This window comes from Ranitomeya imitator, chromosome 8, assembly GCF_032444005.1.
Source record: "Ranitomeya imitator isolate aRanImi1 chromosome 8, aRanImi1.pri, whole genome shotgun sequence".
NCBI classification, from domain to species: Eukaryota; Metazoa; Chordata; class Amphibia; order Anura; family Dendrobatidae; genus Ranitomeya; species Ranitomeya imitator.
Genome location: NC_091289.1, coordinates 6,021,723 through 6,037,908, shown reverse-complemented (window position 1 = coordinate 6,037,908; position 16,186 = coordinate 6,021,723). Strand labels below are relative to the sequence as shown.

Genomic DNA, 16,186 nt, shown 5'->3' with positions numbered 1-16,186 from the left:
TATGGGGGAAGGAGCAGGGTTCCCAGCAGCACAGAGGATGTCAGGAGAGAACTGTGCTGGTCTATTGGGGTCACAGAGGGAGATATATGGGGGAAGGAGCAGGGTTCCCAGCAGCACAGAGGATGTCAGGAGAGAACTGTGCTGGTCTATGGGGGTCACAGAGGGAGATATATGGGGGAAGGAGCAGGGTTCCCAGCAGCACAGAGGATGTCAGGAGAGAACTGTGCTGGTCTATTGGGGTCACAGAGGGAGATATATGGGGGAAGGAGCAGGGTTCCCAGCAGCACAGAGGATGTCAGGAGAGAACTGTGCTGGTCTATGGGGGTCACAGAGGGAGATATATGGGGGAAGGAGCAGGGTAGGAAGATATATGGGGGAAGGAGCAGGGTTCCCAGCAGCACAGAGGATGTCAGGAGAGAAAGGTGCTGGTCTATGGGGGGTCACAGAGGGAGATATATGGGGGAAGGAGTGGGGTTCCCAGCAGCACAGAGGATGTCAGGAGAGAACTGTGCTGGTCTATGGGGGTCACAGAGAGAGATATATGGGGGAAGGAGCAGGGTAGGAAGATATATGGGGGAAGGAGCAGGGTTCCCAGCAGCACAGAGGATGTCAGGAGAGAACTGTGCTGGTCTATTGGGGTCACAGAGGGAGATATATGGGGGAAGGAGCAGGGTTCCCAGCAGCACAGAGGATGTCAGGAGAGAACTGTGCTGGTCTATGGGGGTCACAGAGGGAGATATATGGGGGAAGGAGCAGGGTTCCCAGCAGCACAGAGGATGTCAGGAGAGAACTGTGCTGGTCTATGGGGGTCACAGAGGGAGATATATGGGGGAAGGAGCAGGGTTCCCAGCAGCACAGAGGATGTCAGGAGAGAACTGTGCTGGTCTATGGGGGTCACAGAGGGAGATATATGGGGGAAGGAGCAGGGTTCCCAGCAGCACAGAGGATGTCAGGAGAGAACTGTGCTGGTCTATGGGGGTCACAGAGGGAGATATATGGGGGAAGGAGCAGGGTTCCCAGCAGCACAGAGGATGTCAGGAGAGCAGTGGGCTAATCTCTTGGAGATACATAGAGGCAGCAGGGTCCTCTCAGCAGCATAATGTACGATATTTCAGGGGAGGCTTCTATGTTCTCACCTGGAAATTCTCCACCAGCTGTTTCGGTTTCACCTTCATCTGCAGTTGATAAGCTCCTTGGTTTCTCTTCAGCAATTCCTCGTACGTCAGTGTGAATATCGCTGTAGCCCGAGCGCCGACGTTTACAGAAATCTTAAAATTCTCCATTTTCCGTCCAATGGATCTAAATAAATATTAATTCCATATAGCAAAACATGTAAAGTGTGCCAACTACCAATCTGATAGGATCAATAGATGTGCTGGACCCCAACTTCAGCAGAGAAAATACCCCCCCTTTCCCCATGATGGAGATTCGGTCACAAGATAAAAGTGAGAACTACAAGAGCTTCTCGCAAAATTAGAAAATCATCAAAAAGTTAATTTCAGTTCTTCAATGCAAACAGTGAATCTCCTATATTCTATAGAGTCATTACACACAGAGTGATCTATTCCACGTGTTTATTTCTGTTAATGTCGATGATTATGGCTGACAGCCAATGAAAACCCAAAAGTCATTATCTCATTTGTCACTCTTCCCACTGACAAGCACCGGTCTCCCTGTGCCAGCCTGCACTGGCTGATAACAGAGAGCACTGGACACATTTCCCAGTGTATTTGTCTCAGTCTCTTTATATCTTTCCAGCTTTTTTGACTTTTGATGATACATAAAAGGAAAACACTCTCAGAGAGGAGAGACGGGGAATACGGATATCCCCCCCCATCATTACCAATCTGTGAGCTTACACAGTCACAGCTCTCTGACGCCCCCCCCCCCCCCAACCTCAGGTCAGTCACGGAACTGCACCGAGGGTAAGTAGTCGCCAGACAGGCTGTCCTGTCACACACTGGTTATCGGGGCACTCTGCAGTGAGGGCGGTATATATATCACCAGTCCCAGGCCAGGAATATATATATATATATATATATATATATATATATATATATATATATATATATATATATATAAACCTCTGACCCGTCACTGTCAGGATCCCCCAATAACACCAGGATGGTATGCTGCCACCAGTTCCTTGTTAGATATAAGCCCAGTCCGTTATCAAGCTTATATCGGGTCAGAAACCAACCCCAGGTAGCGTATAAGGACTAGCCGGACTCACGGACGTGGGAAATCGGGTTTCCAGATAAAAGAGCAGCACAAAATTACCTGATATTTTAATTGCCAAATGACTAAATATACTAAAAATACATACAGAAGAATATACAGATATTACAGCCGCAAGTACAGGTAAAGGTGGGGAACAGGTTGTGATAGCAGTTAACTGTAGGTGTCACGTTACCAATTCTTATCACTTGTGGATGAAGGGAAGCTCTCGTATCCACAGGCACCTTCTTAGATTCTGGTCCGTCTCCACATGTGAGATGACATGGCGGCTTCCATGACAGAACAAGGACCAAGGCTAAAGGCATATAGCTAGCTTTTAAACCTTGGCTCGCTCCATCCAATACTCGCCACCACCCCTCTGGGATGGACTGAATTCTCCTCCTTTGACCTCCTAGCTGAAATAATTCCCAATATCAAGGATGGGACAAAACTTCCTAGCGGGAGGTCCAAACAGGACAACTCACGTCTCAACGGGTTCGTTGGGGCTGGACCGATGTGGAGAGTCGAAACTTGGGTCGGCTAAATGGTTCTGGAGGGCCGGTCTCGATAGCTCGAATCCAGGACAGCTAGAGAAATATGAGACACAGGTGCATGCGGAGGGCTCCCAGGGTTCTGGTGGTATATTGAACTTAACCCAGAGATGCACGGTGCTCTCATAATTCATGTCTAGGTGTCGATGCCCAAGTGTCTACACTTTCCTTTTGATGTTGGCCGCCTTGCACAAAAGACAGCAGGGGGTCCCAGCTCTGCTCCTCCTCACCTTTATCAACATATGGCCTCTAATTCTCTGGCCATGTGGTAAAGTTCTGCTGTTTTGAGAATTGTGTACTTATCCCAAGGGTGGGGCCACCTCAGGAGTGGAGGGAGATCTCTGGATAATCTATGGGGCCTGAATTCATAAATCCAAAATGGAGTCTCCCTCGTTCCTCACAACACAATATACAGGGGTCACGTACTGGACCAGTCCGGCGTTTTGGCCCTTGGACACGGCTCTTTCGTACTGCTCGTCCGCCTCCGCCTTCTTCTCCACCGAACCAACCGTGGTGACTCCATCGATGGTCCTGAATGACGGAAAAAGACGACATTTTATATCAATCAGTTGGATGTAAGAACTTGTATCTGCATCTGAAAACCATTTGTAGAACGATGAAGCGCACGGCGGGGAATCACCTGTAGCAAAAAAAGGACCCAAATGCGGGTCTTTATTTAGGGACCGCACCAGTAACTTGGCGCCATCACATGACCGCAGTTATCACAGCGTCCACTCCTCTGTCGAAGTGTATGTGGAAATGCGCAGTGAAACCGTCTGCTGCAGGAGGCTGCCCACCACAAGTCCACTGTGGGGCGCTACCCACCACAACCGTCCACTGTGGGGCACTGCCCACCACGACCGTCCACTATGGGGCGCTGCCCACCACAACCGTCCACTGTGGGGCGCTGCCCACCACAACAGTCCACTGTGGGGCGCTACCCATCACAACCGTCCACTGTGGGGCACTGCCCACCACGACTGTCCACCATGGGGCACTGCCCACCACGACCATCCACTATGGGGCGCTGCCCACCACGACCGTCCACTGTGGGGCGCTGCCCACCATGACCGTCCACTATGGGGCGCTGCCCACCATGACCGTCCTCTGTGGGGCGCTGCCCACCACAACAGTCCACTGTGGGGCGCTACCCACAACCATCCACTGTGGGGCACTGCCCACCACGACCATCCACTATGGGGCGCTGCCCACCACGACCGTCCACTGTGGGGTGCTGCCCACCATGACCGTCCTCTGTGGGGCGCTGCCCACTGGAACCGTGCACTGTGGGGCACTGCCCACCACAACCGTCCACTATGGGGCGCTGCCCACCACAACCCTGCACTGTGGGGCACTGCCCACCACAACCGTCCACTATGGGGTGCTGCCCACCACAACCGTCCACTGTGGGGCGCTGCCCACCATGACAATCCTCTGGCGGGCGCTGCCCACCACAACCCTGCACTGTGGGGCACTGCCCACCACAACCGCCCATTGTTCTGCCACATTGTGGGACAGGTGTTTCTTAGAATTTCAGCCATGGCGGGAAAATGTCAGAGAAGCCAAATGTATCATTCTGCTCACTACAAGATTGTCGGGACCCAGGAATGTCGCAGACGAGGACTCACATGCTGAAGTTGGTGATAAATGCCGTTTTGGGAAGTTCAACATCAAACGCGGCTTCATGGGACGAGTTCAACCGGTTCTCAATCTCTGCAACGATCGACGTGTGAGCGAAACGTGACGTCACTCTGCAGTCGATGTCCATGTTGTGTACGAGCAGCGATGGCGCCTCCTGGAACAATGTAATGGTATAAACCTCCCGTCAGTGTTACAATCACCCGATCAGAACCTCTGCCACCGCCATGGAACGCAAGGAAGGCGCTGGACCCTCAGTGCAGCCCCCAGAAATCAGATGTTCCGAACGTCATTGTATGGCGCTCTTGTTCTGACGTTTCAGGTACAATTGGTGCATTGTTCACCCTGGAGATCTGGTAATCTGCCGCCAGATACACAGTAGTGTGCAAAAGATTTAGGCAGGTGTAGAAAAAACAGATATAAAGATAGAAAAAGAGAATACGGATATATCAATAGAAAAAATACATATGGGATAAAGAAATTAGACACTAGATGGGTTGATACTTATTAGAGATAGATAATAGATAGATAATAAATATACATAGATATAGGTAGTGGCAGAGACCCCGATTCCAGCGAGGTATCACTTACTGACTGCAGCACTTTCGATGCAATCCCAGTTTTCTCAGCTGCACATCTAGCAGACCTCTGAATGCTGATCTCTGAATAACCCCGCCCACACCACTAATTGGCAGCTGTGTACACTGTGCATAGGCAGAAAGCTGCCAATCAGTGGTGTGGGGAGTATTATAAAGGGTTCATGAATAAGGAGGATACATGGCAGCAGGTTTAGTAGATCTTTAGTGATAATCTTCTGTTGATAAACTACAGAAAGTATCCCAGCAAGTGACATCGCTGGAATCAGCGTCTCTGTCTCCGAGGAATGAGTAGCAAATACGTAGCACAGATTCCATTCACTACGGAAAACTTTGTGGCATCACTTATTGATTCTCTTCGGTCACTGCTGTTTGCTGGAGGAGACATTGAACTCCGCGCTCTTTGCTCCGGATTCTATTTAATTGTTGATACTTTGTTGCGAAACTTATCAGAGTTCTGAATGTTCAGCTGTAAAGGCTGAAAATGGGGGAAAAACCTAAAAGAATGAAAGGAAGGGAATTTCATTCTGGTGGCGACGATCAGCATCCTGGACGTCTTTATTTACAGGGAACCAATTTCTTTATTTTTGAATTGTACATTTTTTTTGTTTTCGGGCTGCAGATGTTTCCCGAGCTACTGATGACACAAGCAGAGGATTCTTCTACAGCAGGCACGAGACAGACAAGTCAGATGCCATTGACTTCTATGGGAGTGTAGTGGGCATGTTCTTTGCAGGGAAGGTGGGGGGCGAGCTGGGCCCAGCACTATCTGCACCAGCATAACCTCCCCTTATTATGAGAGGACTGCAGGGAAGTGAACTCCACAGGAGGGGCCCCTTCATTATTACATTTGCACCATTTTTGTACCTTCTCTTTCCATTTATGCATTTTTGTTTTTTTGAGTCACTTTGTTGTTTTTTTTTTTTTTTATTTCGCCATAGCAAAATTTATGAATTTAGTGTAAGAAAAGACAAAAATACAAGACGAATAAAAGTGGCTTTAAAGAAGACACAAGCGGTGAATCGGACCTGAAGTATTGCTGGATATGAGGCCACGGAGCCGAAGTGAAAGCTGCAAGGTTGAGGGTTGTTTTCTTAATACAAGGATAATGGAAAAATTAGAAAAATGTAAAAAAGTATTTAAAAAAGAAAACATATTACGGGTCAGTCTGATAACACAAAGATAAAACTACTGTGCGGATTCCTACATCTATCACATGTAATGTATCTAGGTGGATAGACCGAGCCATGACGGACAGATTCTTTACACTGCAGGCTCTTAACACTTTCCAGATGCTTTAGGTCAGTCAGTGGCATTAAGCATGGTGTGTATATCACGCCGCGCACACGTCTGGCCGGCCGCTGCAGCCCAAATATCACCCTGCGCCTGACAGTAGGGGCTCAGACTGTTACTCACCAGGGCGCCATCACCGTCTCCTTCATTACAGATTATCAGGAGCAGAACAGCGAATAACGGACAGCACCTGAGCAGCGCCATGGAGATTCTGCCCCCGGAGCGGGGGCCGCTGGATAGTCACACGTGTTAATGGATAACTGGACTCAAACCCTCAGACTCCGCTGCCGCCTGCGATGTGACGGGGTACTACTCCCCCAGAGTAAACTGTAATCACAAGCGGTAAACAGCGAACAAATGTTTGCTGGAAGCAGATTGCAGATGTGTCCCAATGCGTTAGGTCAGAAATCATCCTAGGAAGCACTCCCTACGTCCGCAGTGTATGCAAGCATTTACACAGCTGCTCATCTGAACAAGCACAGCTGCAGTATAAAGCATGAAGGACGGTGGATTCTCAGTGGACAACGCAGCTAATCTGGAGCAGTTAATCTCGCAGAATTGTGACGTCTCTGGAGAATGCTCTACTCTGAAAATCTGAACAAATAAAAAAAGAAAAAAGAATGCGGAACAGTGAAACGGAGGGAACAGGCGATAATCACTGAACACAGAGAACTGCTGTGACTGCATTCATCGTGCTTCAATTCTGCACCAATCTGATGGAAATAGCAGAATAACTGGGAGGATTCTCCATAAGGGACTGAAGACTTGTTACAATGTATCAGGAGTAATTAAGAAAAGAGCCCCCTACAATGTATCAGGAGTAATTAAGAAAAGTCCCCACCCGGTTCAGAGCTCCGTACCCAAGTGTTCATCCTGGGACTCCACGAGTTACGCTGACGACAGTCGTTCCTCGCTGCGAACGTGGATTTTGGAGTCTAGAAATGGAGGCAAAACTACAGATCGTACAAGGTTTTTTTTTAATCAAACAACAGGTCACAGGACACAACTATTTGGCGTTCTTGGCATTGTTCGCCAGCATCTTCTTCATTCCTTTCTTGTTGTGTTTCTTGGCGAAGCGCATGTTCCTCAGAAACTTGGGGTCGACCTGAAAAATACAAGAAAATAAAACGTGAGGGTAAAGAAAAGGTGAGACGTGCGCGTGATGTGATCTATTGCAGACACTGAGGAGATGACGGACCGTATCTCAACCTGCAGAGAACTGAACGTGAAAAAGTACAAAGGAAACGCATCAGATCACTAATCAATAATCTGATGTGAAGTGATGATGGCGGGCGGACGCGGCCTCCGATGGACGTCAGATTGTGAGGTCATGAAAAATAGATATTGGCGTGCACACGGAGGTATTTCACTAACGGAGGCACCAATTCAGGGGATTGGTGAGGTCCCTCGTAGACTATGTAAAATAAATATCAATTGCTCACTCCTTTTGAATGCAAACAAGATTTCCTTTATTAAAGTTCAAGACATAAGAGCAACCTTCAGTGTCAACGCGTTTTGGCCAAACAGGCCTTTTTGACGACAGTTGCATTCAGTAGGTATTCTCTTCTAGACAGGGACTTTCCCTTCCCTGACGGTGCAGTTTGCGAAGTCTGGAGGGTATTGTTCCAGAGATGTCCTTAGTGGGCACACTAGAGCAACCACCCAGCCCGGGACATGTAAAATACAGGCTTTTCATATTCACTAACCTACTCAAGGACATCTCTTGAACAATACCCTCCAGACTTCACAAATTGCACTGCCAGGGAAGGGAAAATCCCTGTGTAGAAGAGAAAACCCCTTTCTAGAAGAGAATACCTACTGAATGCAACTGTCGTCAAAAAGGCCTGTTTGGCCGAAACGTGTTGACGCTCAAAGTTTGCTCTTATATCTTGAACTTTAATAAAGGAAATCTTCTTTGCATTCAAAAGGAGTGAGCAATTGATATTTATTTTACGTAGATTGTGATGTCACACAGAAAGACACCAAAAGCGACATCGTTGGACATGTGACTTAGGGCATACGTCCGAAATCCCCAGAAAAATGAGGTCTGGATGTATGCACCAACGGGGCCATAGACTGTTATGGTGACTGAAGAACGAACGTGAGCTTTGCTGTGCACTTTTTTTAGGAGGGTAAGCCTACATTAGACGGAGAAGCAAACACTGTCTACTATGTCTGAGTATCCACCTCCTGAAAACGTACACTCCCGAAAATGATGCACGGCAAAGGTTACACTTGCTCTGCTGTCACCATTACAGTCTACGACCCTGTTTTTTGGGAGATTTTCTGACACATGCCCCATCGGGGACATAGAGCAAAATGTGAAAGCACCCCAATAGTGAACAGTCCCTCATCACCAGGGCAGTAAGGCTGCGTTCACACGTGGCAGCTGATCTCATTGATCTCGTCACGCTGCAGTCACTCTATTGTTTGAGCTGACCCATCTGAATGCACAGAAGGCTATGGGCTCGGTTCTGACATCAGACTCCCTCCAGCATTTCACCATTGTGCCAGGAACCATGGCTGATCGCTCTATTACTGGACAGCCCCATCTCAACAGTGCCCCAAATAATTTCAAAAATAAAATAAAGAGAAAAGCCATCTCCAAGACCACCGCCGGGACCAGCGATGTTGGTGCTTAATCTCCAGGAAGTCAGATTACATTATGTCACACGACTTCTGCAGCCAAACTGAGTCCTCTAATCAGCTGCTGCGCTCAGGTGACGTCATGTGATAGCTGAAAGACAGCAGCAGCATCGCTGGTCCTGGAGGAACTGTTTGGTTTTTACTTTATTTGGGGCCCAAACATTTAAGAAACGGCAGTCCAGAAGTTACACAACCCCTTTAAATCTCTACAATGCAAAGGAAGAAGCCCGACAAATAAAAAATAAAATATTGACCTTACAGATGAAGTGTTTAGTGAATAGAGGAGCAAGCGGTGAACAATGCATTCTTTATACAATCCCAGGGAACCAGAAAAACCCTTGTACAAGACCAGTCTGTAGTGAACGAGGAGACACACAAGTCGGGGGTTGCAGCTGAACAGACCCCTATAGTCAGAGCCACTCTCATTTACCACCACGACATGTTCATGCAATAGGCGACCCTAATAAACTGTCGCCCACCGCTCATCCAGCATCTGAAAATCCAGCCCAGAACGGCAGAATGTCAGCAGAGCGGAAAGTCTAGAGATGCAGAAAAGGGTTTTCCCGGATTTTATAACAGAATTATATCTTCATAATTCGCCTTATAAACACCCGACTGTTCCAGTTCTGCCCCTCATCAGTGTATATCGCTGGATAGAGACAATCAGATCATTTAGCAGGACCCTGGTCCAGTGGTCGGCACTCCATGGGCGCCAGACTGGAGCCCTGGAAACCTCCTCACACAGGCCGGAATCCCCAGCGCCTTTACGGATCACAAGTCTTGTGCACGTCATTCTTGCGGTGTGAATAATCAGAAGAGGAGCGGGGACATCAGGATCAGAGCGATGGAAATTGATCCATTCGTCTCTAGTGCATTTTCTACTCTTTGGAAAATATCCTAAAACTCCAGAAAAACAAAAAACTGTGGGGCCTTTCTTACCCCTTTAAGAGACTCGTATCTCTGGGATCGCGGCTTCTTGATGCCATTCCTGTGCCATTTGCGAGCTGTAAAAACACAAACAGGTTTAGCTTCCAAGAATGGGATACCAGGGGGCGCTGAGAGAATAGTGGGGGTCCAGGGAGCGTCACTTACACTGGTTGTGAGTTGTGTGATTTTTGGACTTGGCCATGATAAATCCTGCAAGAAAAGGAAAACAATTAATACAACCCGTCCCCGCAGGTGACACATCCCAACAGACAACACCCAAAACAGCAACAACCAGTCACCCCTGCAGCTGAAAACCCCCAAAGCAGAACTAACTACAAAAGGAACTCTCTGCACCCCAAAAACAGAACGAGATGCAGAGCGGGGACGCAGAGCCCTCCGCACCCCTACACCAGAGGGGGACGCACAGCCCTCCGCACCCCTACACCAGAGGGGGACGCACAGCCCTCCGCACCCCTACACCAGAGGGGGACGCACAGCCCTCCGAACCCCTACACCAGAGGGGGACGCACGGCCCTCCGCACCCCTACACCAGAGGGGGACGCACGGCCCTCCGCACCACAACACCAGAGGGGGACGCACGGCCCTCCGCACCCCTACACCAGAGGGGGACGCACGGCCCTCCGCACCCCTACACCAGAGGGGGACGCACGGCCCTCCGCACCCCTACACCAGAGGGGGACGCACGGCCCTCCGCACCCCTACACCAGAGGGGGACACACAGCCCTCCGCACCCCTACACCAGAGGGGGACACACAGCCCTCCGCACCCCTACACCAGAGGGGGACACACGGCCCTCCGCACCCCTACACCAGAGGGGGACGCACGGCCCTCCGCACCCCAACACCAGAGGGGGACGACACGGCCCTCCGCACCCCTACACCAGAGGGGGACACACAGCCCTCCGCACCCCTACACCAGAGGGGGACACACAGCCCTCCGCACCCCTACACCAGAGGGGGACACACAGCCCTCCGCACCCCTACACCAGAGGGGGACGCACGGCCCTCCGCACCCCAACACCAGAGGGGGACGCACGGCCCTCCGCACCCCTACACCAGAGGGGGACGCACGGCCCTCCGCACCCCTACACCAGAGGGGCACGCACGGCCCTCCGCACCCCTACACCAGAGGGGGACGCACGGCCCTCCGCACCCCTACACCAGAGGGGGACGCACAGCCCTCCGCACCCCTACACCAGAGGGGGACGCACGGCCCTCCGCACCCCTACACCAGAGGGGGACGCACAGCCCTCCGCACCCCTACACCAGAGGGGGACGCACGGCCCTCCGCACCCCTACACCAGAGGGGGACGCACGGCCCTCCGCACCCCTACACCAGAGGGGGACGCACGGCCCTCCGCACCCCTACACCAGAGGGGGACGCACGGCCCTCCGCACCCCTACACCAGAGGGGGACGCACGGCCCTCCGCACCCCTACACCAGAGGGGGACGCACAGCCCTCCGCACCCCTACACCAGAGGGGGACGCACGGCCCTCCGCACCCCTACACCAGAGGGGGACGCACGGCCCTCCGCACCCCTACACCAGAGGGGGACGCACGGCCCTCCGCACCCCTACACCAGAGGGGGACGCACGGCCCTCCGCACCCCTACACCAGAGGGGGACACACAGCCCTCCGCACCCCTACACCAGAGGGGCACGCACGGCCCTCCGCACCCCTACACCAGAGGGGGACGCACGGCCCTCCGCACCCCTACACCAGAGGGGGACGCACAGCCCTCCGCACCCCTACACCAGAGGGGGACGCACGGCCCTCCGCACCCCTACACCAGAGGGGGACGCACAGCCCTCCGCACCCCTACACCAGAGGGGGACGCACGGCCCTCCGCACCCCTACACCAGAGGGGGACGCACGGCCCTCCGCACCCCTACACCAGAGGGGGACGCACGGCCCTCCGCACCCCTACACCAGAGGGGGACGCACGGCCCTCCGCACCCCTACACCAGAGGGGGACGCACGGCCCTCCGCACCCCTACACCAGAGGGGGACGCACGGCCCTCCGCACCCCTACACCAGAGGGGGACGCACAGCCCTCCGCACCCCTACACCAGAGGGGGACGCACGGCCCTCCGCACCCCTACACCAGAGGGGGACGCACGGCCCTCCGCACCCCTACACCAGAGGGGGACGCACGGCCCTCCGCACCCCTACACCAGAGGGGGACGCACGGCCCTCCGCACCCCTACACCAGAGGGGGACACACAGCCCTCCGCACCCCTACACCAGAGGGGCACGCACGGCCCTCCGCACCCCTACACCAGAGGGGGACGCACGGCCCTCCGCACCCCTACACCAGAGGGGGACGCACAGCCCTCCGCACCCCTACACCAGAGGGGGACGCACGGCCCTCCGCACCCCTACACCAGAGGGGGACGCACAGCCCTCCGCACCCCTACACCAGAGGGGGACGCACGGCCCTCCGCACCCCTACACCAGAGGGGGACGCACGGCCCTCCGCACCCCTACACCAGAGGGGGACGCACGGCCCTCCGCACCCCAACACCAGAGGGGGACGCACAGCCCTCCGCACCCCTACACCAGAGGGGGACGCACAGCCCTCCGCACCCCTACACCAGAGGGGGACGCACAGCCCTCCGCACCCCTACACCAGAGGGGGACACACAGCCGAGGACCTTCAGTGTTGGATTATGACAAACATTAATGCAGAGACCCCACAACCTGGGCTGTCCCCATATTTGCACGGAGGACCCTGCACCACACACAGCCCCAGGTCACCACAATCACATCTTTCCCGGTCTTCAGCCTCCTGCCCCGGGGAATATCCGGCGGCCCCGCTCCCTCATCACCACCTGTGATGTCCCCGGTGTAATTCCCCCCGGTCCCGGGAGCCACGGCCGAGGATGCCCCCGGATTCCCGCTCCCCGGGGCCGCACTCACCGCTGCACAGCTCTGATCACAAACCGGAAGAGGAAGGAAGGACGCAGAGCACGCCGGGAAGTAACTCAGCCGGAGTGCAGCGAGAAATGTGTCCCGTAAGCAACAGAGGTGCGAGCACGAAGGTTCCGTGGTCGACTCTGACGTCATCACCAGATGATAATAATATTAGGCGCTGGCCTGTAATAACGGAGTCAGCGCCACATTATAATAACGCGCAGCCCCCGGAGTGTGACGTCAGCCCTGTAATGTGTAGCAATGGTTCTCATACACGGGGAGCACACGGCACAACCTTCCCATCACGGTCCTCCGCCATTTTCACATGTTTTGTGTCTCTGATAGACCCAGCGACCTCCTCCTCATTGTCTCAGAGGCAGAAATATCTTCAGTGTAGAATACGGCGAGCGCTATGTGAGGAAACATGGCAGCGCTCGGCCCAGTGTTAGTCTATGGGGAAGCTCACATCACCGTTCTTTTTCTCGGGCGTATTCATCACGCTGCGATTGTACCGTATATCGCCCGAGTCTCCCCAATGCAAGTCTATGGGTGCAAGAAAAAAATCACCACACGGACATCAGTGCGACTTGAGAGAAACACGCACATTCTCCTCATTTCAGCCCATTGAGCCATTAAATTCAATGGGGAAAAGCAGTGAGAAATGTAAAGCCATACATACGTCATACGGATACACGGGAGCAAGGAAATCGCATCATCGCATTGCAAACGGATCACACACGGATCACCAGACGAGAACATTGCTGCGATTCTCAGCAGGGAGACTCGGACCGATTTCCATGTTTAGTGTGACCCCGGCCTAATGTTCTGTATCCACCATTGTCCGTCTGCGGTCACATCACCGTCTAAAGCCAGAAAATAACGAATGACTCAGAGCAGGAGTCATCGGCATCAGACGGGGGTGACAGCAAACTGACAAAATAACCCAGAGCTGCACTCACTATTCTGCTGGTGCAGTCACTGTGTACATACATTACATTACTGATCCTGAGTTACCTCCTGTATTATACTGCAGAGCTGCACTCACTATTCTGCTGGTGCAGTCACTGTGTACATACATTACATTACTGATCCTGAGTTACATCCTGTATTATACTGCAGAGCTGCACTCACTATTCTGCTGGTGCAGTCACTGTGTACATACATTACATTACTGATCCAGAGTTACCTCCTGTATTATACCCCAGAGCTGCACTCACTATTCTGCTGGTACAGTCACTGTGTACTTACATTACATTACTGATCCTGAGTTACATCCTGTATTATACTGCAGAGCTGCACTCACTATTCTGCTGGTGCAGTCACTGTGTACATACATTACATTACTGATCCAGAGTTACCTCCTGTATTATACCCCAGAGCTGCACTCACTATTCTGCTGGTACAGTCACTGTGTACTTACATTACATTACTGATCCTGAGATACATCTTGTATTATACCCCAGAGCTGCACTCACTATTCTGCTGGTGCAGTCACTGTGTACTTACATTACATTACTGATCCTGAGTTACATCCTGTATTATACTCCAGAGCTGCACTCACTATTCTGCTGGTGCAGTCACTGTGTACATACATTACATTACTGATCCTGAGTTACCTCCTGTATTATACTCCAGAGCTGCACTCACTATTCTGCTGGTGCAGTCACTGTGTACATACATTACATTACTGATTATGAGTTACATCCTGTATTATACCCCAGAGCTGCACTCACTATTCTGCTGGTGCAGTCACTGTGTACATACATTACTGATCCTGAGTTACATCCTATATTATACCCCAGAGCAGCACTCACTATTCTGCTGGTGCAGTCACTGTGTACATACATTACATTACTGATTATGAGTTACATCCTGTATTATACCCCAGAGCTGCACTCACTATTCTGCTGGTGCAGTCACTGTGTACATACATTACTGATCCTGAGTTACATCCTATATTATACCCCAGAGCAGCACTCACTATTCTGCTGGTGCAGTCACTGTGTACATACATTACATTACTGATTATGAGTTACATCCTGTATTATACCCCAGAGCTGCACTCACTATTCTGCTGGTGCAGTCACTGTGTACATACATTACTGATCCTGAGTTACATCCTGTATTATACCCCTGAGCTGCACTCACTATTCTGCTGGTGCAGTCACTGTGTACATACATTACATTACTGATCCTGAGTTACCTCCTGCATTATACTCCAGAGCTGCACTCACTATTCTGCTGGTGCAGTCACTGTGTACATACATTACTGATCCTGAGTTACCTCCTGTATTATTCTCCAGAGCTGCACTCACTATTCTGCTGGTGCAGTCACTGTGTACATACATTACTGATCCTGAGTTACATCCTGTATTATACCCCAGAGCTGCACTCACTATTCTGCTGGTGCAGTCACTGTGTACATACATTACATTACTGATCCTGAGTTACATCCAGTATTATACTCCAGAGCTGCACTCACTATTCTGCTGGTGCAGTCACTGTGTACATACATTACATTACTGATCCTGAGTTACATCCTGTATTATACCCCTGAGCTGCACTCACTATTCTGCTGGTGCAGTCACTGTGTGTATATACATTACATTACTGATCCTGAGTTACATCCTGTATTATACCCCAGAGCTGCACTCACTATTCTGCTGGTGCAGTCACTGTGTACATACATTACTGATCCTGAGTTACATCCTGTATTATACCCCAGAGCTGCACTCACTATTCTGCTGGTGCAGTCACTGTGTACATACATTACGTTACTGATCCTGAGTTACATCCTGTATTATACTCCAGAGCTGCACTCACTATTCTGCTGGTGTAGTCACTGTGTACATACATTACATTACTGATCCTGAGTTACATCCTGTATTATACTCCAGAGCTGCACTCACTATTCTGCTGGTGGAGTCACTGTGCACATACATTACATTACTGATCCTGAGTTACCTCCTGCATTATACTCCAGAGCTGCACTCAATATTCTGCTGGTGCAGTCACTGTGTACATACATTTCATTACTGATCCTGAGTTACCTCCTGTATTATCCCCCAGAGCTGCACTCAATATTCTGCTGGTGCAGTCACTGTGTACATACATTACATTACTGATCCTGAGTTACATCCTGTATTATACCCCAGAGCTGCACTCACTATTCTGCTGGTGCAGTCACTGTGTACATATATTACATTACTGATCCTGAGTTACATCCTGTATTATACTCCAGAGCTGCACTCACTATTCTGCTGGTGCAATCACTGTGTACATACATTACATTACTGATCCTGAGTTACATCCTGTATTATACCCCAGAGCTGCACTCACTATTCTGCTGGTGCAGTCACTGTGTACATACATTACATTACTGA

The 16,186-nt window shown here is 51.3% G+C and overlaps 1 protein-coding gene across 2 annotated transcripts in view; it reads right to left on the bottom strand.

Moving 5' to 3' along the window:
* LOC138647265 (inter-alpha-trypsin inhibitor heavy chain H3-like) overlaps positions 1 to 6,631 on the bottom strand; it is a 56,763-nt gene extending 50,132 nt beyond the window's left edge. The window contains exons 1-4 of one of the 2 annotated variants that reach the window (XM_069736163.1): positions 6,419 to 6,631; positions 4,397 to 4,563; positions 3,195 to 3,299; positions 1,137 to 1,299 (exon numbers count right to left, since the gene is read on the bottom strand). In XM_069736163.1, coding sequence (XP_069592264.1) covers positions 1,137 to 1,299; positions 3,195 to 3,299; positions 4,397 to 4,563; positions 6,419 to 6,499 — 516 coding nt within the window. In that variant the 5' untranslated portion in view covers positions 6,500 to 6,631. Of the gene's footprint in view, positions 1 to 1,136; positions 1,300 to 3,194; positions 3,300 to 4,396; positions 4,564 to 6,030; positions 6,156 to 6,418 lie in introns of those variants that run through there. The other variant, XM_069736164.1, reaches the window with a different exon arrangement.
* Between the last annotated feature and the right edge of the window lie 9,555 nt (positions 6,632 to 16,186).